Below are 23,007 nucleotides of genomic sequence, written 5' to 3'. Positions count from 1 at the left end.
AATCAAGAAACAGGCGGGACCTAACATTTTCCACTAATGTGATGAGTTATTAGACGTACATCAAATCACGAAAATACGTACTTCATGGTAAGTGTAGTCACACAATCTGCAACTTCCACAACCAAACTTGCAGACAGTAAAACAAAGCATCCCAATTGCATTGGGAAGGGCATGTTACTAATAACAACCGAACTCATACTCTATTCATCTTCAACACAATTGGAGTTTTCGGCTGTTCACCGCAGTTATGTTACCCCCCCCCCCCCCCACAGGATATTAATATCTTCATACAATGCACAACAAAACCAAAATGAAAAAGAAAAACGATCGAGTTTACCAACCAATCTCTTTTCTCAGATGTGTGTATACATGTTCAGTATTACAGACACATTGTACTTCAGCAAAATTTATCGTAATGTTACAGATTTAATTTAAATGAAGTAAAGCCATAAGCACGGAATAATCACTCATCAATCATTCTTCTCATTAGCACAAGTGTAGGCAACATCAGCTGAAGATGTATCCATGTCGTTAAGACCCAATTCCTCGTTCTGCTCCCAAGACCTCTCATATTCCTCGACTGTGGCAAAAACCCAACAGAAATGGAAAACGGAAACACAAAATCAAACATCAGAAAACAAGAAAACCAAAAGCATAAAGAGTTGCACACAGCCACAAGAACCCCTGAACCACCAAGAATAGATCTCTTACATTTAATTGAAGACAAACTTACATGTTAATTGAGTGTCGTCCTTAATTTCATCAGTGGCAGGCGCAACAAAAGAGTTGGCCAAAGCGTCATCAATAATCAAACTCCAAGGTTCTTCCACGCATTTGAGCTGCAAGAAAATTGATCTGATCACTAGATATCAATTAACCTAAAAATTTAAACACCAGATACACACAAATTTAACATCCTGAATTTTTTACCAACAAACAGTTGCCAGAAACCATCCATTTTTCTTCACACCTAGTATTTCTACTAGTCCAAAAAATTTTAGGCTCAAAGCAACTTTTATCTAAACAAAAACATTACATTACTATATCCACCAAGGAACTATCAGGAAAATTTATGAGAGTAACTAATAAGATATGAAGAGTTTCTATCATACAAGAAGGGCAAAGAGAGAAACAAAAATACACATTTAATTTCTGGGTAGTTACCGTAATTTAAGGACATGGAAGTCCAAATTTGAAAAACAGTAGTGCAAGGCATAAAAGTGATAACTGTAAAAGAAAGTATCCAAGTAGAGCATTGGCAGCACTTGTACCACCCAGGGCAAGAGTACATACAGCAAGCAATGGTAGCATTACTGGTAAATATAGGGCATGTTAAAAGTCAAAAGTAGTTATTTTAGAATCTGCACCTTGTCAAGTTTTGCTCTGAATTCTTTCCATTTGCTCCTTTTGTTATCATCAAGACTATCACCAAAGGTAAAGCCATGTACTCTCTCAAGACCTGCAATGTAGTTGAAAATAAGCTGAGATTAGCAAAAGTGTCAATGCAAAAACACATAGCATGTATTGATAGGCCTCTACTAAGGAAAAATGATTCGGTTATAAAGAAAATGACAACATCAGCCTCAAACCAATGGATAAAAACTCCCACGGTTAAGGAAACGCTCACAAACCACATATGATAAAATGAAGTGGATATTGTGCAAAAACCATCCCCAACCAAGCGTCACCCTATTTAAAAAAGCACATGTTTATTCTGTCTTCAAAGGCATTTTCAAGGAAAGATCCATGTAGCACCAATGCTTAGGTCTGTAGACTTCCAAAAAGCAACATCATCCAACACCAAACCAAAAAAGTGGGTTGCAGGGCAAGGGAGTTGTCATTTGGTAGGAAGAGCAACTGTCATAACAGCATAGTAGATTGCTAAAGTTGAGAATAAAGAAATTTGGCAAAATATACTTACTTTCACCAATCTTGGAAATCAAGCCTTCAACAGTCGTAACAAGTCCGCCTAATGTGCCACTAGCCAGTTCCAACTCAAGCTCTGGAATTTTCACAGAGGCCGTGTCCGACTAATACGATCGAGAAGGTCAAAAAATTAGAAGTAATCATGAAAGCCAAATCAAGAATACCAGCAGAGTTAAGAGGACTAAAGACTAGAGAACTTTTTAGCAGCATAAGCACTTGACCTAACTCAAGCAAGAACTAATAGAATTTGGACATGGGAAAACAAATACATAAGAAAGATGGTCGACAATGCACCAATTCCAATTTAACATACAAAGCACAGAAAATATGTTGGCCCTATGTAGAGAATAAGCAGCATTTGATACTTTAACAAGTTCCCTCATTATCTTCTACGTGGAGCTGGTTTAAATAACAGATCATCAAGAATCAGATTCATCATATTTTAATAAACAAAAAGTAGCAATTAATAAGGTAAACATAAAAAGTATAAATAAGGTAATCATATTTTTGGATCTTGCAAAAAATCTCAATAAATAAAGTACGAATGCCTGCTGTAAAATTAATAAGCATAACAAGTGTAAAGTCATGTTAGGTGTCCTCTTCCTTAAACCACAGACAACAAATATAATGAAACCAACCAACTCTTGAGTTGGAGGTATTCATCTGAATATCAACTAAGGCAAGTATAATTCAAGCCGAGTTGGTATCTGCTATTAAGACCGCTATATGGCCACCAACAACTCACTGCACAAACAACTGGCCCATTGCATTACCTTTATCACATCCCGGCTAAGATCTTTTACGTTCTTCACATGAACTATTATCCTCTTTCCTTTATCAGGAATACGTCCACCAGGTTTCACCTGAAAAGGATGACATAAAAATATGTATGTCAGAAGGAAACAGAAAAAATTGTTCAAGACTATCCTAATACACAGAAGGATGTATACTGCTGCAAACCTCAGAGTTGCGATAACCACAGGCATCACACGAGGAAGCCATAACAATCACTTCTTGAAAGTAAGGAATATCTGTCTATTGTTAAGCTAACAATTTTGATAAATTGGTGCAGAGTCAAACATCATGGCCAAACTTTGCCACGTTAAATTTGTGAGCATGGCAAGTACTACAAAATATTACAATAGTAATCCAATTAAATAACAGTTTAAACAGAAACGTAGCAAAAAGTTTGCATCACTGCTTACGCTTCAAAAGCAAAAGCATCAAGAAGAATTCACATGTTTATCTATCTTGACTAGCGTACTGAAATATAAATCATTTGGGCGCCCACACAACAATAATGTAACACCTCTCTTTATTAATAAATACGACTAAGCTTCAAAATAACCTCAGGTGAGGTTTAACAAGCAACTGTCACTACTCTGAGTTGGACAAAAACACAAAGTGGATACTTGTAACAAACATGCGGCATTCGCATTTGGTAGCACAGGCTCCACAAGTTGATGGAAAAGTCATGACCTGTCGAAAAGAATGATGTGATGATTACTTAAGTAAAATACAAAAGAATATGAAAAACGCCATAAATTTGCTGTCAAGCAAATTTACCTCTTCAGGGGCAGAATATCGAAATAAAGCATCGGCAATTTCTGTACTATTACCCTGCACAATAGCTCGACGGCCAGCTCTGGCTCCAACCAAGCCATGTGGTTCCTCTTCTCTTCGAGGAATATTTTCAGCACCAGGTTCTTCTTGTGAAGTGTCCACAAGATATCCTAAAGCAGCATGTTGTTCAGGTGTCCGCTCATAGAACTTAATAGTCAATGACGAATCAGGAGAGGGGGCATACCTATTTAAGACAACAACATCCTTTACAAAACTTATCGTGTATTGCATTAATAAAAACCAGCACGGACACTAGCCTCAGTGCAGTAAAAGGCGCGCTCCTTCGTCATGGCGTCGCCATTTCGGGGCTGCCCAGGCGCGCCATGGCGAAGAGGGCCTGGGCGGCCTGGGTTCTGGCTGGGCTGCCCGGGCCCGTGAATTAAAAAAAAAAGAAACCCTAAATATAAAAGGAATTTCAGCAAATTAAGTACTTTGCATGCATGGGTAACTTTCATTCTTGACTCTTCTTTATTAAGTTCTCTATTTTTTACTCTTCCAACGCATCTTCTTCTCAGTTCTTCTCTTCTTCTTCTCTTCCATAGTAGTCTGCCGCTGTTGTTCACTGTCTATTTACAGTATGACTTTTCTTCTAAATTCATGAAGTGTAAATTTTTGGCGTGTACAGCAGTACAAGCTCTAATTATGCCGATTGAAACATTGAAATTGATGTGATTTTATTGTTCTGTTAGTATTTTCTTTTTGGGATAATTAATTACAGTATTTTATTGTATGTTTACGTCGGTATTTATTGTAGATTGATAGACTTCCACATTCACATTATCAAAGCTAAGAGCATACATTGCCACTCCTTATACATTAATCTAGTCAAAATAATACTAATTATATAAATATATAGATTATTTCTTATATTTGCGCCATCCTTTGGAAAGACACGCGCCGCACCGTGCGCCATGGCTCCAAGAGCCCTTGGCGCCATTGTGCGCCGTGCGCCACTGACTACTATGACTAGCCTTTATAAAAAGTGCCTTATAGAATTACTTCTCTGAAAATAATTACAAAAGAACTTTTTGTTACTAAATATGCACATATATATACACACACACACACACACAGAGAGGAAGGCCTTACGGGTTCTCAATAAAACTGTTTCCAGCAGGATCATCAAGAATGAAGGTAAACTGTGACTTCCCTGTGGCACAAGTTCTCAGTTTTATCAAGAATTCATCTATTGCTTCAGCTGTCTGGGGATCTACTTTCTGCAAAAAAAGGTAAGTAACATTAACAAAATGATGATATCTTATAATCAACAAGAACATGAACAAACTTCCACCTTCCGCTCCTCTTGAAGGGCTTCTAACTCATCGGCAGCTCTCACCAGTATCCCTTCAACCTAAAAGCAGTAACAAGAGGAATTTCATTGTGAAAAGCAGGAAAAGCAAAGGATTTATTTGGAAAACATAAACTAGACCGGGGAAGCTCAATGAAGCTACATATTTACATGAATGCATCATATAATCCACATGGAGAACATATGCTGAGATGAAAATGTTTTTGTTAATACTTGATTCTTGCAAAATACTTCTGGCAGCATCGATGAAGAACCATAAGAACAATTCTGTGTACGGCAGTTTCAACTTGATGTGAAAGAATGTTTTCAGCTATTTCCAGAAGGAAAGGCACATTGGTCACCAAAAAAAAACTTCAAAGAAAATGAATAGACATATATATTCAAAATAGAAAAACAAAGAAGAATGATATACTTCTTCCAATATCATTTCCGTCTTTCACTCTTTGAAGCCAGTAAGGCATTTGTGCCCCTCCCTCAAAGAAACATATAGCAATTTCCATATTTCCAAAGAATTAGTCGAGTAAGTTTTTTTTTACAAGAAACCAGGAACTTCGGAGAAGATTTCAATGTCAAGGGTATATCAAGGAGATACCGTTGACAAAGACCCACGCTGAGCCTCAGGAGGAATCTCAAAGTCCAGTTCAGGGATCTGCAAAATAAACATCAAGTGTGATAAAAACTGGAAGGTCTCATGCACCTGAAATAATCGAAACCATCAGAAAAAGATCGTGCAAACAGGTAGACTTATATCCTTAATGATAATAAATTGTTGGCATAAAAACTCATAGCATGAAAAGTATTTAATAACTACAGATACTATTGTGCATTCACACGTTCAAAGAGCAATAGCAAACTCAGCTAGAGAAGTACCTTGATTGTGGCAGTTTCTGATTTCACCACCTGACGATTGAACATCTGCATAAATTGAACCAGTATGAACACTTATTTTCAGAGCTTAAACCCATAAATTCTGGCCAACAATCAAATTAATTGTACAAAAAGAGAAACATGATTATCATCTCCACATACAAATAGAGAATGGATTAGCAGGAAGATTCCTAATTACGATCAAGTATCAGATAATCGAGGAAGAAAATATCAAAGTTCAAAACAAAGATCAAATCTATAAAAACAGGAACAGACTTCAGAAAACCACATTTGTATTGGCATTTTCAGTGGCTCCACATTATTATTTGAAGTGCCTATCGTACAACATCCAACTCCTTAGAAGACAACCTTTTGGTCACCTGATGGAACTTCCAGGATGTAGTGACAGCCTTTAGGTTGAATTTCACCAGCAAATTGGACTTCATTATTCCTTAAGAAAGAAGTCCACAAAGCGAGTAAGAAATCACCTAAGAAGGACGAACTTGGAAAAATAATCTGAACTTCTTGTATCCTTGGAGAAAGAAAAGGTGTTTACCTCTCATCACAATGAGGGCATTCAAAGGCTGATAATAATATCTGTGACAGAAGATACACAGAATTAAGATATAACACTTCACCACAATATAATATTTCTTGGGAGGACAGGGAGATTCAGTGACATACTTCTTTCAACTTGATGAAATAATGTTGTCATAGTTTGAAATAAAGTCTTAACAAGTAAGCTCATAAGACAGCTGCATGTACGAGGAATTTACCTTTCTGAAATGTGGAATTAGAGTTAACAAAAACCGAGTTATCCCCTGTAAACAAGTACTTAATCAGAAAACGGCATAATAGAATTAACAAGCACAAGCCAAATCATCAAATTGTGGATCTTATTGGAACCAAGAGACAGAATGAAAATGAACATTCAAAATACAGCACACACACACAGAACAAGATATGAAAGGAACTTCAAACCCGAGAGGCGTTCACTATCCAATTGTGGCTCTTTAAGAATACAATTTGAAGACTGACACTCCAAAAGCTTAAACATGCCACAGTTAGTTCCCCAATACCAAGCACGTAATATGACAACTACTGGAATAGAAGCAAAAAAGAATCATGAATATTGTCCGAATCTTCTCTAACAAACTGTGAAAAGAAGAATATATATGAAAGACAAGATTTCTATAAGACCCTCAAAGGTCAGTTGGTATAACTTCAGTCGACAATCCGCAAATGTGGCCGTAACTTTCACAACCGTATGCATACAAGAAACAAAATTACTGAACCAAGAAACAAACTATGAACATCATGAAAGTTATTTTCAAGTTATGCAGACTATTAAATAGCAGAAAGTAGGGAAAAACAAAAATCAAAATCAAGAAAACAACCCGACTTACAAGTTTACGACCATTCACAGACAAAAGTCCAGGAGAAGAATCAGGAAAAATAAATTCGAGAATCATCATCCCAACAAAAACAGTTGCAGTAAATGTCAAAATCCCAAACACCAAAAATAAATAGTGCCGGGACATAAAAGAGGAATAACACGAGAAAACCAAGACAATCGAACAATGAATAGAAACACAAAGCTGTCGTCAGGGAAAACAGTACAAAGATATGAATGCTCAAAACTACAACACTAGAGTAAAAGAGAGGAGCCGAACATTCTCGCCGCAACGCATGCAGAGGCTCTCGACTTCATAGAGGGGAGCGTCGGAATCTTCGGCCGAAACAGCCTCCACGACGGAACCCACGTCTACGATTTGGGGCGCCCCCTGTGTTGTCGTCTTCGTCTCCATGGTGAAAATCCAAGAATGTCGATTTAGGGGATTCTCGAAACTTTGTTGAAGGTTGACGACTGTTATTCTATGTTTCTTGAATTGTTTCCTCTTTTGATTGAGGGAGGAGGCGGAACGTTGGAGATATTCTGGGTTCGAAAAGAAGCAAGACTCTAGAAAGTGTGAGAAGGATAGAAAGTGGTGGACTATAAAAGACCATTGTGAACAACCTGCCGTCTTAGCTCAGCCGGTAGAGCGCGTGGCTTTTAACCACGTGGTCGTGGGTTCGATTCCCACAGACGGCGTTTCTTAGTTTTGACTGACTGTTTTAAACCGTTGCCATGGCCGAACAGCTGTATTTTGGTTGCCCATATCCCCAAAAGGATCCAAATCGGAAAGATTTCCGGCCCAAACATCTCTGTTTTGGGTGGACCGTGGGGGAGGGGAGCCCTGATTCTATGAATAGCTATAGCCCCCACTATTGCAAAACATAATAAGCTCTAATCAATTGTTGTATTTTTCATTCTAAAACTTTCTTTGTAAATCCACTATATTTATTTTTTCTTTTTTTGTTAATTTGAGATGAGAACATCTTTAGTGAGAAAAAACAATAGTAACAAATATGAAATCTATCTATCTATCTATATTATATATGTCTGATCGGTGTCTTTTTATTATAAGAAAATGTAAGATATACTCTTTCCTTATTTTTCAAATTCTAAATTTGATAATATGCATTAATATCTTTTTATTATATTATGTTATGTCTTATTTATACACATATACATTTTTGAACGAAAAGAGACCTTCATATCCAAGGTATGGGAGAAAAAAACTCGAGCTGCTTTTTTATTTCTATATTATGAGTTTATGATTATATTATCATCTTTTATGAGTTGAAAACTTTTCATTTATTTATAATTTTTGCTTCATGAGATGATGAAAAATCAAATTTTTTATTATCAATTTTGTTTGATGAGTTTAATAATGAGTGAAAAGAGTTGAATAAATATGTATTCTATGTTTTTTGCCAACTCAAACTCAGTATCTCAAAATTATAGGCAGCAAAGAGATTTGTAGGTGGTTGGGGGTGAGTTTTAACTGAGAAATGAAAAGTTGCTGGTTGAAAGTCACAACTAGACGACTTAATGGTAATTAAATTTCAAAGAAAATGAGACTTAAAGATGAAGGAATTTGATTGGTTACCTAAGTTATTGTTTCAAGGGTGGTATTACTATTCCCAACACTCAACGTTGTTTATATAATACATATATATATTTAATTTAATAAATAAAGGTAATTATTTAATTAACTAATTTCAAAATATTTATATAAATATTTTGTTATTTTTTTTAAATATTTGATGATACTAGTAAATTGAGAAGTTTGGCAAAGATAGGGAGGTCAAAAATTGTCAAAGTTACGCAAAGCAATAGCCCTTCCCCACTTCCAACTCCTCTCGCTCTACTTTCCCTATACGAAACCAAAAAGACGAGAGAGAGAGAGAGATGCTACGGCAGCCTTGGGATTGAACAGTGTGAGATAGAATTTCAGGATCTGGGGAAAAACATCATTAGAGGTGAGAAAAGCCCTAAGTTGCGAGTTTGTGCTCGTGCCTAATCGATTGTTGCTTATACTGTAAAGTTGACAATGGGGCAAAACAGCCGGAAGACGCTGATCTACGCACTGGTAGCGCGTGGTTCGCCGCCGGTGGTGCTGGCTGAGTACACCGAGTTCAGCGGCAACTTCAATTCTATTGCCTTTCAGTGCCTCCAGAAGCTTCCTTCCTCCAACAATAAGTTCACCTACAACTGCGATAATCACACCTTTAATTATCTCGTGCACGATGGCTTCAGTGAGTCTTATGTTTTATTTTTTCTGTTCCGGATTAATATTTGCGCAGTTATTTCGTGCGCTATTTTTTTTTTTTTTTTTTGATTTGTGGATTTGAATTGGAAGATGCTGTTGGTTGCCGATTATGATTGTTTGCTTTCATATGGATCATATTTGATAAAGATTAGTCGACGTGGATTTGATGACCGCATATTAACTATATTTAACAAATATCTGATTTCCCTTTCATTTTCTGTGCTTCTTTTATAGAGTTGCAGTATCTTTGTTTCCTTTTAGGTTAGATTTACCGGAGTTGAACGGAGTTTTTATATGTTTCTGAAAGAAATGACTAAATTCATGATGCACTTTGACACTTTGTGGCTAAATGGTGTGATGGAGACATTCATAGATATTGTACTTCCACTAGTTGAGAAGCGCTACAGAGAATTCATTCAATTATAGCTCCAAGTTGTGCTTGTACTGCCAAATTGGCGACCTATTTATTCACAGGATAAGGAAGCTTTGTCTGTCAAGCAATGACTCACATAGAAGCAATGACATGCTATGCAGCATACTGTGTTGTTGCTGAAGAATCAGTGGGGAGACAGGTGCCAATGGCTTTTCTAGATCGTATTAAGGATGACTTTGTGGCAAAGTATGGAGGTGGGAAGGCCGCAACAGCTCCTGCTAATGGCCTTAACAAGGAATTTGGGTATTTAACTTTCTAGTTATTCCACAACAGATATCCGTAATTATTGCTTGGTTTTATGAACACATCTCTGAATTTGAAAACCCTTACTGGACAGTCCAAAGTTGAAGGAGCATATGCAATACTGCATTGAGCACCCTGAAGAGATAAGCAAACTTGCAAAGGTGAAGGCACAGGTTTCAGAAGTTAAGGGTGTTATGATGGAAAATATTGAGAAGGTAAGGAGATCATTGTTTATCTTGTATAGACTTCTATATTAGTTTAATGTTTGGAAATTTCCTTATCTTGATCTACCTCTCACATTGAGGTGTGCTATCTAGTTTTATCATAAGGAAACTGTGTCCCAGTTTTTTTTATCAGAAAATGATAAATTTTCACCGTTTGGTTTCAATTTTGTTGACTTCTATTATGACTGTCCATATGAATGCTTTTTGTTAAGCAAAAAAGAAAAGATATTCTGTGAAGACTCGATATTTTTGGCAAAAGACAGTTAGCTTGATTGCTAGTTTCTAGCTATTTCTGTCCCCTTTTCTATTTCATCCTGCGCTTCGCCTTGACAGTCAAAGTTGACATGTGTGTGTTGGCCTTCCTTCTGGGAGAGTTCGTATCATTTGGTCTGGATCTGAGCTGATTCTGCATTTGCATCTGATTCCTTACCACATTGCATCTGATAGCGGCTTGATCCATCTATATTTTCTCTCTATATTCTTCACCAAGGATTATGGGGTTTCTTCTTCCCTTTCTGAAACTGATAGATTTTAGCCTGAAAGTACTGAACGGGACTTAGCTAGCCCCTATTTCTTTCATTTCCTAGTATTCTCTGCATCTGTACTAGAACTAAGGTGTCGTCCATTGTTGGTGTTCTGAATTAAACTTTTGTATTCTATACTGAAGGTAATACCTGGAAATGTTTATCTAATGCAGGTTCTAGATCGTGGAGAAAAGATAGAGCTTCTGGTGGATAAGACTGAGAATCTTCATCACCAGGTACCCCCAACCGACTGGGCGTCTGCGTGTCCTTTTAACTGTTTAACTGTCCTTTTGTGTGCTTGTGGTTTGCCGCATCTCATAGTTGGGCCACCTCTGAATTGCTAAATTTATATTGAGACTGAATTCAGTATTAAATTTTCCCTTTAACTGGTTGACTGTATTTTGGCATGCCCGTGCTGCATCTCCTGTTTAGGTTTGTAATATAAAGTTTTCCTGGGGCTAATTTATTGTGGGGCTGCATTAGGAAACGAAGTTTGAAATATCCATTCAGTCTGCTATTATTGACCAAGTTTAGAGCAAGGACCTGTTGGTATTGATATGCTACCAGTGCAAATTTAGGAAAGGCTAAGTAAGACCCACCAGTTCTTGATAGACTCAGAAACTGCATATATGAAGTGCATGTTACTCATGAGAGATTTATTCTGAACCATTCTTTTGTGACATCTGGCTAATAAAACATGACATAAATCTTTATGTCAAGCATACTTGTCAAAGTTTTTATCAACGCCAAACATCTCTCTATGATTCTTTGCTATCTTGTCGGAGCAGGCACAGGACTTCAGGGCTACTGGAACAAAGATCAGGAGAAAAATGTGGCTGCAAAATATGAAGATCAAGTTGATTGTTTTAGCCATTGTGATTGCACTGATCCTCATTATAGTCCTCTCTGTCTGCAAGGGTTTCAACTGTGGAAAGTGAGCGAATTACTCACTCATCAGATCATATGTGGATCTCTGCTGATTCGATTGTGGTAGCGTCGGAATGATGTCCACTGAGAAACTCGTTACTGTATGTATTAAACCAGCGGTACGTATACAATATCCTAGTTGAGCAGGACAAAGTTATAGAACACAATGATAGTGGTATATTCTCCAAGTATTACGTGATTTTCATAAATTCCATCTCATGGACCATATTGTAATACTAATCTGCAGTTTATGTTCAGTGCTCTGACTCTAAAGCATGCTATCCTACTGTCTCCCAGTTCTACACTTCTACTAATTCCGAACCTATGTCGGGTTTCCATTTTGGTCGATTTTTGAAACAACCAAAAATGACTCCAAGCATGAATGGGTAAAATTTTTTCATTAGTTTAGACGAATTCTGAGTTCGCATTATTAAAATATCAAAATCTAGTTAAAATTTATCCTAATCCTATATTGTTATATGCAAAAAATTACAAAACTTTCACTATTGAGGCATGTTTGCACATTTATAATAATTTGTATCTGTAAAGAAAATTATATTGTGTATATTTCCATAGCAATTTCAATCAATACTACAGCCTGATTTGACATCTACAGTTTTTGGTTCATTTATAAACAATACTGAATATAGTATGTAATCCATTTCTCAATGATTCGACACTCCCAAAAATAATACATTCATAACATTTTTCAATGCAATTGTCAAACTATTCAAAACTTCAACTCATTTTTTTAAGAAATCCCCATAAAAATAACCCTAAAAGGTGTGAAACTCTCAATGGCAATCTCAATGTGAATGACGAACATGAAGGTGTGCACACTATCCCAAATCTTTCAGAAACCCAGTATGAACACCTACAAACCCAAATCTCTACGTAAAATCTGAAAGCACGTAGCCTAACATTAATCAGTATTCATGTGACAAATTTCCAGATTAAAACCCAAAAGGACAGATCTTATCGATAATCAAATGAAATATAAGCCCCTTGTGCCCAGCTCCAGCCCATCAAAAGTAAATCTCACCACTATTGGGCTCAGCCTACCAAAGCTAACACACGTACAATCACTAGGCTAACCAAACAAAACAGCCTTCAAAAGTTTTATCAACTACATAAACTGTAAGGCCCGCTCAGCCTACAAAGTAGCAACCACCCACAGCCACAGCCCACAGGATTCAATAGTTTCCTCTAGAAATGGCAACTGGCTGAACTTGTCAAAAATAATTCGTCAGGTGTTTATTAGACCAAGATCCAACCTTCACACTGCACTACTGGAGTGCCAATTGATTGAACTTGTTAAACTTAATTTTATAGCGTTAAAAAAATATGATAAAATGACTTTCCAAAATGTAACTCTTAAAGAAATAAAAACTTAGAATACTACATTTATATGATTATTTGTGTAATGTGTAATGTGGGTGGTGATAGCGTCTGTACGGAATTTACCCATTTATTTGATCAAAATAGAAAATGATAAATATGTATTTGTCAAAAATTGTAGTTATTAATAATGAATGGTACGTGTCAAATCCACAATAACCCACCAAATTCAAATTTTTGACCCCACCTACACCCCGACCCCCCAGCCTAACTCATTATGAGTTTTTCAATTGAAACTTAAATAGTTTTTAACACATTTTTTTTAATTCGAATCATATTTGATTAAATTAAATTAATTATAAAATAAATTTAATGTATTTATCACATAATATGTTATTTTTTTAAATCGTACACGAATAATACAATAAGTACATTACACTTATTGTATAATTGATTAAATTCGAACGAAATTCAGTTCCTTGTCCAAGTCAATTTCCCATAATTGTTATCGTAATACAAACATAAGTATGGACAAACATGAGAATCCATGCTAATTTAAATGTAGCAGCCTGAAACAGATGAAACTTTTTTAATTATGTGAGAGGACAAGAAATCAATGACTATATAATTAATCCCATCATGTCGCTCTCCCTCTAATTATCCATCACTTTATTTTGACAGACTTAGGGTTTTAATGACTCGAATCCACGTTTGTCACTAACATTTGTTCCAAAAAAAAAAAAAAAAGAAAAATTGATTGAAGCAACGAACCAATTTCTCTTCTTCCTAAGTCAAAAAATAAATATTTATGGGAGTGAAACAAAGGGTTGCAAGTGATTAGAAAAGGACAAGTAATTACGTGCCTAATTATTATACATTGATGTAACAAAGGCTTCAGATTTTATCATCCATGACGTCCCACTTAACAATTCACCAACAATTACTTGTATATGATTCTATAACTACTAATCACAATAATTTAATTAATGTACTCTTTTTTCAAGATTCATTTGGAATATTTATTATTATGATGTGTACTTGACAACTCCAATTAAGTTGACAAACAACCATTCATTATTTGATACGTCATTAATTAATTATTGGGATCATGTTTCACAAGTGGTTGGTATTAGTTACTCTCTGCATGTGGATGCTTTTCTTAATTAATATAATGGAATATTTTAGCGTATATATATATGAGGGTACGATTTCTTAAGTTTTAATAAATAAAATATGTATGGGTTATCTAATTTGATAAGAAAAGCCAAATAATGAAAGGTAGAAAGTGAAAACATCACATCACATCTTGCATCATGCAAATTGCAATGTATGTACAGTTTTGTTATTACTAATAAGTGTATGAATGAATCCACGATTTTTGTTAACGGGAGAAGGCAGAATGCGACAACCGAAAAGGGAAAGGTGTCTGAGGCAAAACAACGTGCATGGTGTGAACAAAAAAACCAAAGTCACGGGGGGACCCCACCCCACCCCACCCCCTCCTGCTTTTCAGACAGAGGGAGAGAGTAATGTTGTATTTCAGAGTATGCTGGATCTGGATCATGATCATAACCTGCTTCAATATCACTAAACCTCCATTCTTCATCAATACTTGGTAGTAATTTGCAACTTTTTCTTCATCAATCTCATCACCATGCATTCATTTACAAACAATAATGTGTAAGGAACAATTAATGATGTTTTCGACTAGACTTAACGAGAAAGAAAAAAAGTAGTAGAGCAAAGGAAATATGTGTATGTTAGGGTTGTTGGCTAATTAAATGATAAATGTTTGATAATTGGGGATGGTCACGTCATCACCTAATAAAATTGAGAACAAGTCATCATCCTTACCCCTTTCCACAACAAGACAAAGAAAACGGATTTGGCTAATTACCTTACTTTGAACCCAAATTTTCTTGCACATTATTTTTGAGTGTCCGAAATTTGGGGCGTGGGCGGAAGTTTCAAGAAGTGAGGTGATGGGCTAACCGCTGATTCAGCTTCCTTCCAAGAACACCCATTCAACCCTTGTAATTCAATTCAGGAGAATATATAATGTATGCTAAGTCGGCCCATCAAATTCCCATTTGATTTATGGCATAAATATTGTCAACTCTTTCATTCATATTCATTTTCCGCCTGACAACATACATATGCATAGCCCCCACCTAAATTAAGGGTTGCCCTTTCTAACTTCCTACGAGACGGGTAATACCCATTATAAGATCCTATCCAAACTGAAATTTTGAATTCAAACTCAAAATACACATATCCACTGTAAGAATGCATGTGATATGAGTTCATTTCTTTACGTTGATTTTGAATTTGGTACCCAGTTTCGGTGCTTTTCTTTTTCTTTTTTTTTTTTCCTAAAGACAGATTAAATTTGATTTTTTAACTCCTATCTGGTACTTAAACTCGTGATCTACACCCCGACCCTGAATTAATCCTAATTTGACTAATTCAATAAAAAGAAAAAGGTTGGAAGGAGCAACTGTTTATGTCCCTTAGAAGTTGCAAGGAAAGGACATCTGGATCTCGGTGTCAATGGAAACGTAGAAAACATCAAGGACTTGAGAGTTGATACTGATCATACAGAGCTTGGGTTTTACTTTTTGGTACAAAAGCACTACAACTTTACATGTACACCCTCCACTTGTTTATCTATCCCTTTTTCCCTATATAAAATTATAGGATCCGAAACAATCTACCTCTTGTTTGTTTTCAGACTTACACTGAGACCGTAAAATTATAATTTAATAATTAATGAAAAGTGAGCAAAATATTTCAAACAAACAATTATTACAGTTGATGGACAGGAGATGTACTCAAAGATTGGGAGCCACATCAGATTAGAATGAAGCATGTAAGAAGATGGGTCTTAACTTTATTTCCCTGGAGACAGCTGAGTAGTGCAGTGGTATATATATAATTTGAGTCCTTGTCGAATATCATCACCAACTTCAAACACTAGTACTTAATCTCTTAATTTATTTTAATTTTGTTTAATCTAATTTGGCGATGATGTCCATCAACATGTGAAGATGCGCCACTCCTTAGTTAAGTTATTCGTCTTTTGGTGGCCCCTCCACCTTTAATTAACATTATGCTTTTTTATTCTAAACATACACCCGTCAACAACATTATAAAAATTAATTATTTTTATATTTTGGTTGTTATGGGTACGTAATTTGTTTAGCTACGCAAAAAATGTGAATAATTTGTATAAATAGACGTTTGATCAGGGGTGTAATTATAATTATTCCAACATTAATTATGAATATTTGAGAAAATTATAGAATGTTGGACTTTGGAAAAACAAATTATAGAAAAAGTTAGTTGCGTGATGTGATTCAACTTCTTCAACAACATAATTTATTTATTCTTTGAACAAACTCAACAACATAATTTAAGGAAGAAAGAATGAATACATAGTGATAAAATATCAACCGTTTTAATTATTTGATTGTAGTACGTACACATGTTTCTAGTTTTAATTAATTTTGTGGGTGGTGGATTATTTCAAAATTGAGACCCAACTTCCTACTTCAATTGTGAAGGATTTGTCAAACTCCTTGCAAATTAATAAAATAGAAAATAGATAAGAGTGTGATTACACATTACAGAAACCAAAGTGTGAAAAGGGTAATGTATGAGTTGATTGGAGGGGAGGAGTAGATGATGTCATGTCATGATGACAGAATTGAAAATGTATAGTTAAAGTCTAATCTTTGCCCAAAACCACTCCAACACATATTATAGTTTAGTGGCGTTGATTAAGGTACCTATCTCACAATAATTGACCAGCAGCCCTAGTGGAATACCATCATCCATGCTCTTTAAATCATCAACTACATCATACATTTATTATTAATATAAAATTTTAATGAAAGAAAAAAAAATGTTGATAAAAATTTATCCATCGGTCAAGCATTTTTAATGCATGTGACGTTCAAATCATCTTTATTATTATTATAATTAAAAGAAATGAGGGCAGGTCATATATTCTAAATCTTGATACTAACATAATTTCATTGTTTAATTGTATTGGAATCAACGAAGCTACTGCGTCTGTGTCTGCGTGTGCGTGCCACCAAATATATTAATAGATTAATTGAGATAGTACGGCAATGATGGCTATAAATTACAATCATTATATATATATATAGTACTAAATTATGCGGTTTAGGTTCCGATATTGGGCGCATCAACAATTAACATTTATTTTATTAATATATATATATATATACACAACAACACTTTGGCAAGTAATAATGTTGGACCCTACCATACTTATAATACGCCCAGCCTAGATTTGAGCCTCTTATGTACCAAAATAACATCAGCCCAACTCGAATTCTGTAGTTAAAATAATAATGTTGACATATAATTGGTTTTCCATTAAAAATATATAGACTTTACTGGTAATAAGCTTTAGCAATTTCTTTAAAAGAATTAAACGTGTCAAAATGAAGTATTCATTCAAACCTGTCATAAATTCAACTCCTTAGTAATTTTAGACCATTCAAAACTATGATTGTATGTATATATGTGTATAAGAAAAATATCGCTCGCTCCATAATTATAAATTTATTAATTTTTATAGTAACGATGAATTATATATCGGAACACTCAAATTGTATAAGTAATTTTTTGATGACGTAATAAATTACAATTTAATATGTAAATAGAGAGAGAGTCGTATATATGGAATTTAAGTCCAAAGGTAGTTCCTGCAAGTACAAAAGATGTTGAAGGATTTTGTGGTGAAGAGAGTAGTAGAGAATGAATGCATGATATTAAAGAATGATGTAAGAGTGAAGAGAGGCCCATGCCGTTTATGTTTATGTTTTGTGGAGGAACTGTACAAGGGAACAAAATATTCAGCACACGAGGAGTTGGCTATTCATCATCTGCTTTGGCTTTTGCCTTTTAGTCTTTTACTTCTCCCCCAATTTCTGCTTTACTCTTCAAACAGTATCTCACCCTCTTCCCACTTTCTTTTCACACTTGCATCCCCGGAATAAGTCAAAATAACAAACATATTTTTAAAAATCAATTTACTCTCTGAATGTTGATATTATAATTCGAGTCTGTTTTCCAAATATTTAATTTTTGTTTAGCAATCTTTTTCCATCACATATTTCAAATTTAAATTTAAATTTAAAGAAAGGAAATTTAATATTACTGTTATTAATCATGACTCTGAAATTTTGAATATCATCATCATCATCATATTCTAATCTTCAAAATGTTGCCGTATGATTTCAATTGGATTTTTGGGAAGGAATACTTGTAATAATAATATTATTATTGAATGCAATGAGTGGAGGAGCAGAGGATAAATGCCCAGGTTGTCCGTGGCCAGACATGACTAGTTAAGGAATGGGGACAAGGTAGCAAAACCGGGAAACCGCAGATGAAACAGAAATGAAGGGGTCCACTGAACAACAACCTTTTTTCCCATCGGAAGCGGGCCCCACTGACCGTGGCTCCCGGGGCCAAAAATAATATCAATAATGTTAATGTGTGTCCGGATTGCACATCTCACACGTGGTGTGCGCGGGCCCTCACGCCCTCACGTTTTTCGAACCACATCTCTTAATGAAGAAGGTCCCCCTTGGACTTGACCGAACTGTAGCGTACGGTGGCGTGGGGTCCAGTACCTGCAATGCAACGTGGCGGAGACCCAGCGTGTCAGTTAATGTATCGAAATTCACAGCCACGTCGTCATACCCCCCACTATACACTTTGGTATTGTTTCTTTTCACATGAAACCCCCTCAGCCCAAATCCAATATATGGACGGAGATTACGGGATTGCCCCTGAAAGTGAGACCGTTACAGTGTATGGAAACCGAGAATGGGGCTGAGTGGGGGGGTCATTTATGGTTAGAGGAGTTGGGAATATTTAATGCATAGCCACTCCGCCAGATTTTGTATTTTAATTCTGGAAATCTCTGAGATTTTACTTTATTTAAACTGCAAAATCAGGAAAATAGAGTTGAATGAATGGGAAATGGAATACAAATATCGAAGTTGTCGCTCTAGACTTTGTCACACACTCTCTCTCTCTCTCTCTCTATATTGATTGTCTTTCCTAATTCCTAATTGCACAAGGATTCCCTCTCTCCCAAACCAAACGCTTTAAATAAATAAATAAATCCCACAACCCTTTTCTTCTCGCCACCTCCATTCCACATCCCTCTAATCTTCCTATTCTCTTCCCTTTAAATCAATCCCCACCCCCACCCCCACCCCCACAACATCATGGCAGTTGAAGCAAGGCATCTCAATCTTTTCCCATCCCAACTCATCCCAGACGGGTACTTTTTCTTATACTCTTGTTATACGTTTTTTGAGTTTTCTTTCTTTCGCAATCCATTTTGTTTCTGTTTTTGACATAATTTTCCTACTTGCAGAAATTCGTTGAATCCGGCCAATCAAGGGCCCGTCGGTTCTGCATACAACCCGCAGCAGATGCGTTTTCTCGGGATCCCCTTTCCCGCCGCATTGCCGGAAAACCACTCCCTCTATCAACCGGTGGTCTGTGATTCAGTCCAGGCCAAAACCTCCGTCAACACCGACAGCGGCCTCACCTATAATATTCCTGCTCCAAGAAAGCGCTCCAGAGACTCCGTTAATCAACTTTACGCCACATCCAATTACCCTGCACCCCAGAAGAACAATTGTGCGCCCCAGTTCCCGTCTTTTCCCGGTGAAGATGGTTTGCCCCAAATCCAGCAATACCAGTTGGAGATCGATACTATTATCTCCCAACATGTAAGCCTTTAAAAACACGATTCGTATTGTTTCAATGTATATTCATAAAGTTAGCCGTGTTCCGGGATTTGTTCGGTTTCTGATTTAAATTGGTCATGGTTTGATTTTGCAGACCAAGAAAATCAGATTGGAATTAGAAGAGAGGCAAAAGCAACAGGCGAGATTGCTGGCGGCGGCCATAGGCGGAGGGGTGATGAAGAAACTGAAAGAGAAAGATGAGCAAATCCAGAGAATGAGCAAATTGAATTTGGTCCTTCAAGAAAGAGTGAAGAGTCTTTACGTTGAGAACCAACTGTTGAGAGACTTAGCGCAAACGAACGAGGCAACGGCCAACTCCCTGCGCACCAATCTGGAGCAAGTATTGTTGCACGTGGGCGGGGAAGAGCGAGTGTCCGCGGGCGCGGGCGTGGAGGAGGACGTGGAGTCGTGCTGTGGCAGCAGCGAGCACGGGAAGGGTGAGCAGGAGAAGGAAGAGGGTAGTAGTGGGTACAATGATCGGAGGTGCAAGAGGTGTGGGGAGAGGGAGTCGTGCGTGTTGCTGCTGCCGTGCCGGCATCTATGCCTGTGCAACGTCTGCGGGAGTGGGTCCCAACAGCTCCAAGCATGCCCCGTCTGTGACTCTCCAATGAACGCCACATTGCATGTCAACATGTCCGGTTAACCATGCGGATATCTATGCTTTTGCAGATAGCTGCAGCGGAGATAGATAGAAAAGAAAAATAGGACGACTACACACACACAACATTTTGGGTGTACATTTTTCCTTTTTGTTTTTGGTTTAAACAGTAAACTCATGTAAATTCTTTTTTAGCAATTTAAATCGTTCATTCTTTTTATTTCTTGGACACAAATCATGATTTTTTTTTCTTTATTTGAAAAATAATAATACTTTTTGTGTATTTTTATTTTATGAATAGTTTGTGAGATTGAATGGGAATAGTAGTAGGGTGTTGTTTCTTCAACTTAAAAAAGATACCTTTTCCTTTTGTTGGGAAAAAACATGTCAAATGTGAATTAAGTAAAAATTGATGATATATAGATGTGTTGGGGTGGTGTTGTTTTCCCCAAGTAAAAATGGTGGGAATCCCTATCCCTATTCCAATGCCAATCTCACCACTTTTCCAAAGCAGGAACTCATATCTGATCTGTCCATCAGTGGTCCTTTGGAATTGCGTATATAGTGGTGGTGGTGGTGGGCATTGATGACAGTCATGAGCGTTTGTGCGCATTGAATGTGCTGTCCTAACCACAGAGCATTAATTTACCACAATAAACATTAATTCTCACACAACTTTGAATTGAATAGAAAAGAGGGGGCAGTTGCAGTATGACAAAAAGTAGAAGAATAGTTTTGGTGGTTTGGTTGCTTGCAAGTAAATAAAGGAGGGTGGAGATGGACCAGTCTTTTCTCCTAACTTTTTCGGGCCACGTATAGCGATATGTGGGAAAGCAATTGATGTTCTTCATTCAAGTAACATGCATGCATGCCTCTATCAACTATATTCAATTTCTTTTGTTTCACTCCAAATTAACCCTCTCACTATTCAATTCATTATTATTTTTATTTTTCTTAATGTTTTCAAATAAATACTATTATTATTATATATTCTCTGTTTTGGGTTCTTTCTGGCAAGTAATAATGACAAGCGCACGACAACTCCAACTTCTTCTTTCTTTCTAGGAATTTTCCTCATCCCCTTCCCTTTCATCATCTCCAGATAAATAAATAATTGTGAATTTTAAAAATATGCACATGGAGGCAATTACCAGCCAATCAATCTTATACAATTGCTTGTACTCTTTTATCTTTTTCTTTATATTAAATAAAACAATCATAAAAAAGATGTATGTATGTATGCATATATTGATTGTCATAACCATTGTTATTTATTATTAATGTGCTGATAATAATTGGCACTAGAGCTGACTCTTTTTTTTTTTTTTTGGGGGGGGGGGTTTGTTTTTTTTACTATTTTATGCTATATATATTGCTTTTAAAATATATATTAAAAAGAAAAATGATATGGTTTTTCTTGATTTAGGTTTAAGAGGTAGCTCATGATATCTGTTTTTGTATTTTTTAATATGATATGATTGGGAAACATGGATGCATGCATACAAGAGTGAGGCCCAATTGGAGGAGAGGAGCATGCTTCATTGGCTTTGGTTTAATGTGTGTATATATTGAAATCATGGATAAGTAGAAATGGTGAAGAGAGATGAGCACGTGGCGAGTGGTTGTCAAGATTCTGACACTTGAAAATTAAATTAAAAAAGAAAAAAGGAGGAGTTATTTGATTCATTCGTGGTGGTTCATTGAGCCACCGCATCTGATTGCGGGCCCAAACAAAAGAAGATGAAGACATCCGCATCTCATCAATGTTTTTGCATCCCCACCCCCACACTCCTCCTTTGATTTTTATCATCCCTATCTTTTAACATGATAATTTTTCAATAACTTATATATATATATGTATGTATTTTTCAAATTTGAATAATTTGGGGGGATGAAATGAAGTAATCAGAATTAGTTGTTCAAAGTATTAGTGGGATTCCGATGTCGATGTGGACTACTTACTATTAATTTCCACATCTATTACTGTTAGTTATCTGTCAACATAAAAATAGAATGCCAAATGAAGTGAAATGGATGAGAGGATGAGTGAAGGGTGGTTGATGATGGCGGAAATCTTCTTCCTGGGCCCCACTTAATGGGACACTTTTGTCCCTCCCTCCCCAGCACAAACTCTCCCCACATCACTATCATATTATGACTCTTCCCCACTTTAAAAAAATTATTTTAATTTCTAAATTTTAAAAATCTACTTGACTCATTATTTTATATGTCTTTGAAAAGAATTCATAATTAATTAAATAAGAAATAAAGTTTGTTGAAGGCTCTAACCAATCACATTTTGTTTCAAGAATTGGCCAACTCAGTTGTTCTTGAAGAATCCAAATTTTCAAAGTTTTGTCCTCGTGAAACTAACTTCATGGCACGACCTTTCTAGTTAGAGTAATTAATTGCGTATATATTAAAATTGGGAATTTCAATGATTCATTACAAAACACGGATAGGAATAGGAATAGGAATAGGCCTAATTATTTTGACTAATTAAAAGTATGTTGATGTAGGCCGTATTCCTTGGATG

At 36.2% G+C, this 23,007-nt stretch overlaps 3 protein-coding genes and 1 non-coding gene across 5 annotated transcripts; 3 read left to right on the top strand and 1 right to left on the bottom strand.

Annotated features, from left to right (window-relative positions):
• Nucleotides 1–311: 311 nt before the first annotated feature.
• Nucleotides 312–7,698, bottom strand: LOC105175861 (uncharacterized). Of its 2 annotated transcripts, none has more exons than XM_011098485.3 (16): nucleotides 7,399–7,698; nucleotides 6,502–6,546; nucleotides 6,282–6,322; nucleotides 6,095–6,176; nucleotides 5,729–5,773; nucleotides 5,451–5,507; nucleotides 4,841–4,900; nucleotides 4,639–4,766; nucleotides 3,493–3,733; nucleotides 3,339–3,405; nucleotides 2,887–2,957; nucleotides 2,700–2,789; nucleotides 1,922–2,030; nucleotides 1,368–1,459; nucleotides 734–839; nucleotides 312–580 (listed from the first exon to the last, which is right to left on the bottom strand). In XM_011098485.3, exons 1-16 carry the CDS (start codon nucleotides 7,531–7,533, stop codon nucleotides 471–473), a joined length of 1,479 nt encoding a protein of 492 aa, XP_011096787.1. In that variant the 5' UTR covers nucleotides 7,534–7,698; the 3' UTR covers nucleotides 312–470. The 2 variants fall into 2 exon arrangements, with proteins under 2 accessions (XP_011096787.1, XP_088732404.1); XM_088876278.1 differs by having other exon boundaries at nucleotides 6,106–6,176; nucleotides 7,399–7,461.
• Nucleotides 7,699–7,744: 46 nt separating this feature from the next.
• TRNAK-UUU (transfer RNA lysine (anticodon UUU)) lies at nucleotides 7,745–7,817 on the top strand. Its single transcript has one exon. It is a non-coding gene; the product is annotated as a tRNA-Lys (tRNA).
• A 1,088-nt stretch (nucleotides 7,818–8,905) lies between these two features.
• LOC105175860 (vesicle-associated membrane protein 721) lies at nucleotides 8,906–11,989 on the top strand. Its single transcript, XM_011098484.3, has 5 exons — nucleotides 8,906–9,367; nucleotides 9,916–10,057; nucleotides 10,152–10,272; nucleotides 10,979–11,041; nucleotides 11,594–11,989. Exons 1-5 carry the CDS (start codon nucleotides 9,163–9,165, stop codon nucleotides 11,741–11,743), a joined length of 681 nt encoding a protein of 226 aa, XP_011096786.1. The 5' UTR covers nucleotides 8,906–9,162; the 3' UTR covers nucleotides 11,744–11,989.
• Nucleotides 11,990–19,077: 7,088 nt separating this feature from the next.
• On the top strand, nucleotides 19,078–20,691 carry LOC105175859 (E3 ubiquitin-protein ligase BOI). Its single transcript, XM_011098483.3, has 3 exons — nucleotides 19,078–19,398; nucleotides 19,495–19,855; nucleotides 19,968–20,691. Exons 1-3 carry the CDS (start codon nucleotides 19,343–19,345, stop codon nucleotides 20,514–20,516), a joined length of 966 nt encoding a protein of 321 aa, XP_011096785.1. The 5' UTR covers nucleotides 19,078–19,342; the 3' UTR covers nucleotides 20,517–20,691.
• The last annotated feature ends 2,316 nt before the right edge of the window (nucleotides 20,692–23,007 follow it).

This window comes from Sesamum indicum, linkage group LG12, assembly GCF_026168435.1.
Source record: "Sesamum indicum cultivar Baizhima isolate 11 linkage group LG12, ASM2616843v1, whole genome shotgun sequence".
In the NCBI taxonomy this organism is placed as follows: domain Eukaryota; kingdom Viridiplantae; phylum Streptophyta; class Magnoliopsida; order Lamiales; family Pedaliaceae; genus Sesamum; species Sesamum indicum.
Note: the sequence above shows the minus strand (reverse complement) of the source record. Positions and strands in the feature narration are given on the sequence as shown.

Excerpts from the sequence above, each read along its gene's own strand:
- LOC105175861 (XM_011098485.3), bottom strand. The coding sequence starts at position 7,533 with ATGGAGACGAAGACGACAACACAGGGGGCGCCCCAAATCGTAGACGTG. Across the intron at positions 5,774-6,094 it reads TTCCATCAGGTGACCAAAAG|ATGTTCAATCGTCAGGTGGT; the intron begins GTTGTCTTCTAA and ends CAATTTATGCAG. Across the intron at positions 4,767-4,840 it reads CCCTTCAAGAGGAGCGGAAG|AAAGTAGATCCCCAGACAGC; the intron begins GTGGAAGTTTGT and ends CTTTTTTTGCAG.
- LOC105175860 (XM_011098484.3), top strand. The coding sequence starts at position 9,163 with ATGGGGCAAAACAGCCGGAAGACGCTGATCTACGCACTGGTAGCGCGT. Across the intron at positions 9,368-9,915 it reads TCTCGTGCACGATGGCTTCA|CATACTGTGTTGTTGCTGAA; the intron begins GTGAGTCTTATG and ends CATGCTATGCAG. Across the intron at positions 10,273-10,978 it reads TGATGGAAAATATTGAGAAG|GTTCTAGATCGTGGAGAAAA; the intron begins GTAAGGAGATCA and ends TATCTAATGCAG.
- LOC105175859 (XM_011098483.3), top strand. The coding sequence starts at position 19,343 with ATGGCAGTTGAAGCAAGGCATCTCAATCTTTTCCCATCCCAACTCATC. Across the intron at positions 19,399-19,494 it reads TCCCAACTCATCCCAGACGG|AAATTCGTTGAATCCGGCCA; the intron begins GTACTTTTTCTT and ends TCCTACTTGCAG. Across the intron at positions 19,856-19,967 it reads ATACTATTATCTCCCAACAT|ACCAAGAAAATCAGATTGGA; the intron begins GTAAGCCTTTAA and ends TTGATTTTGCAG.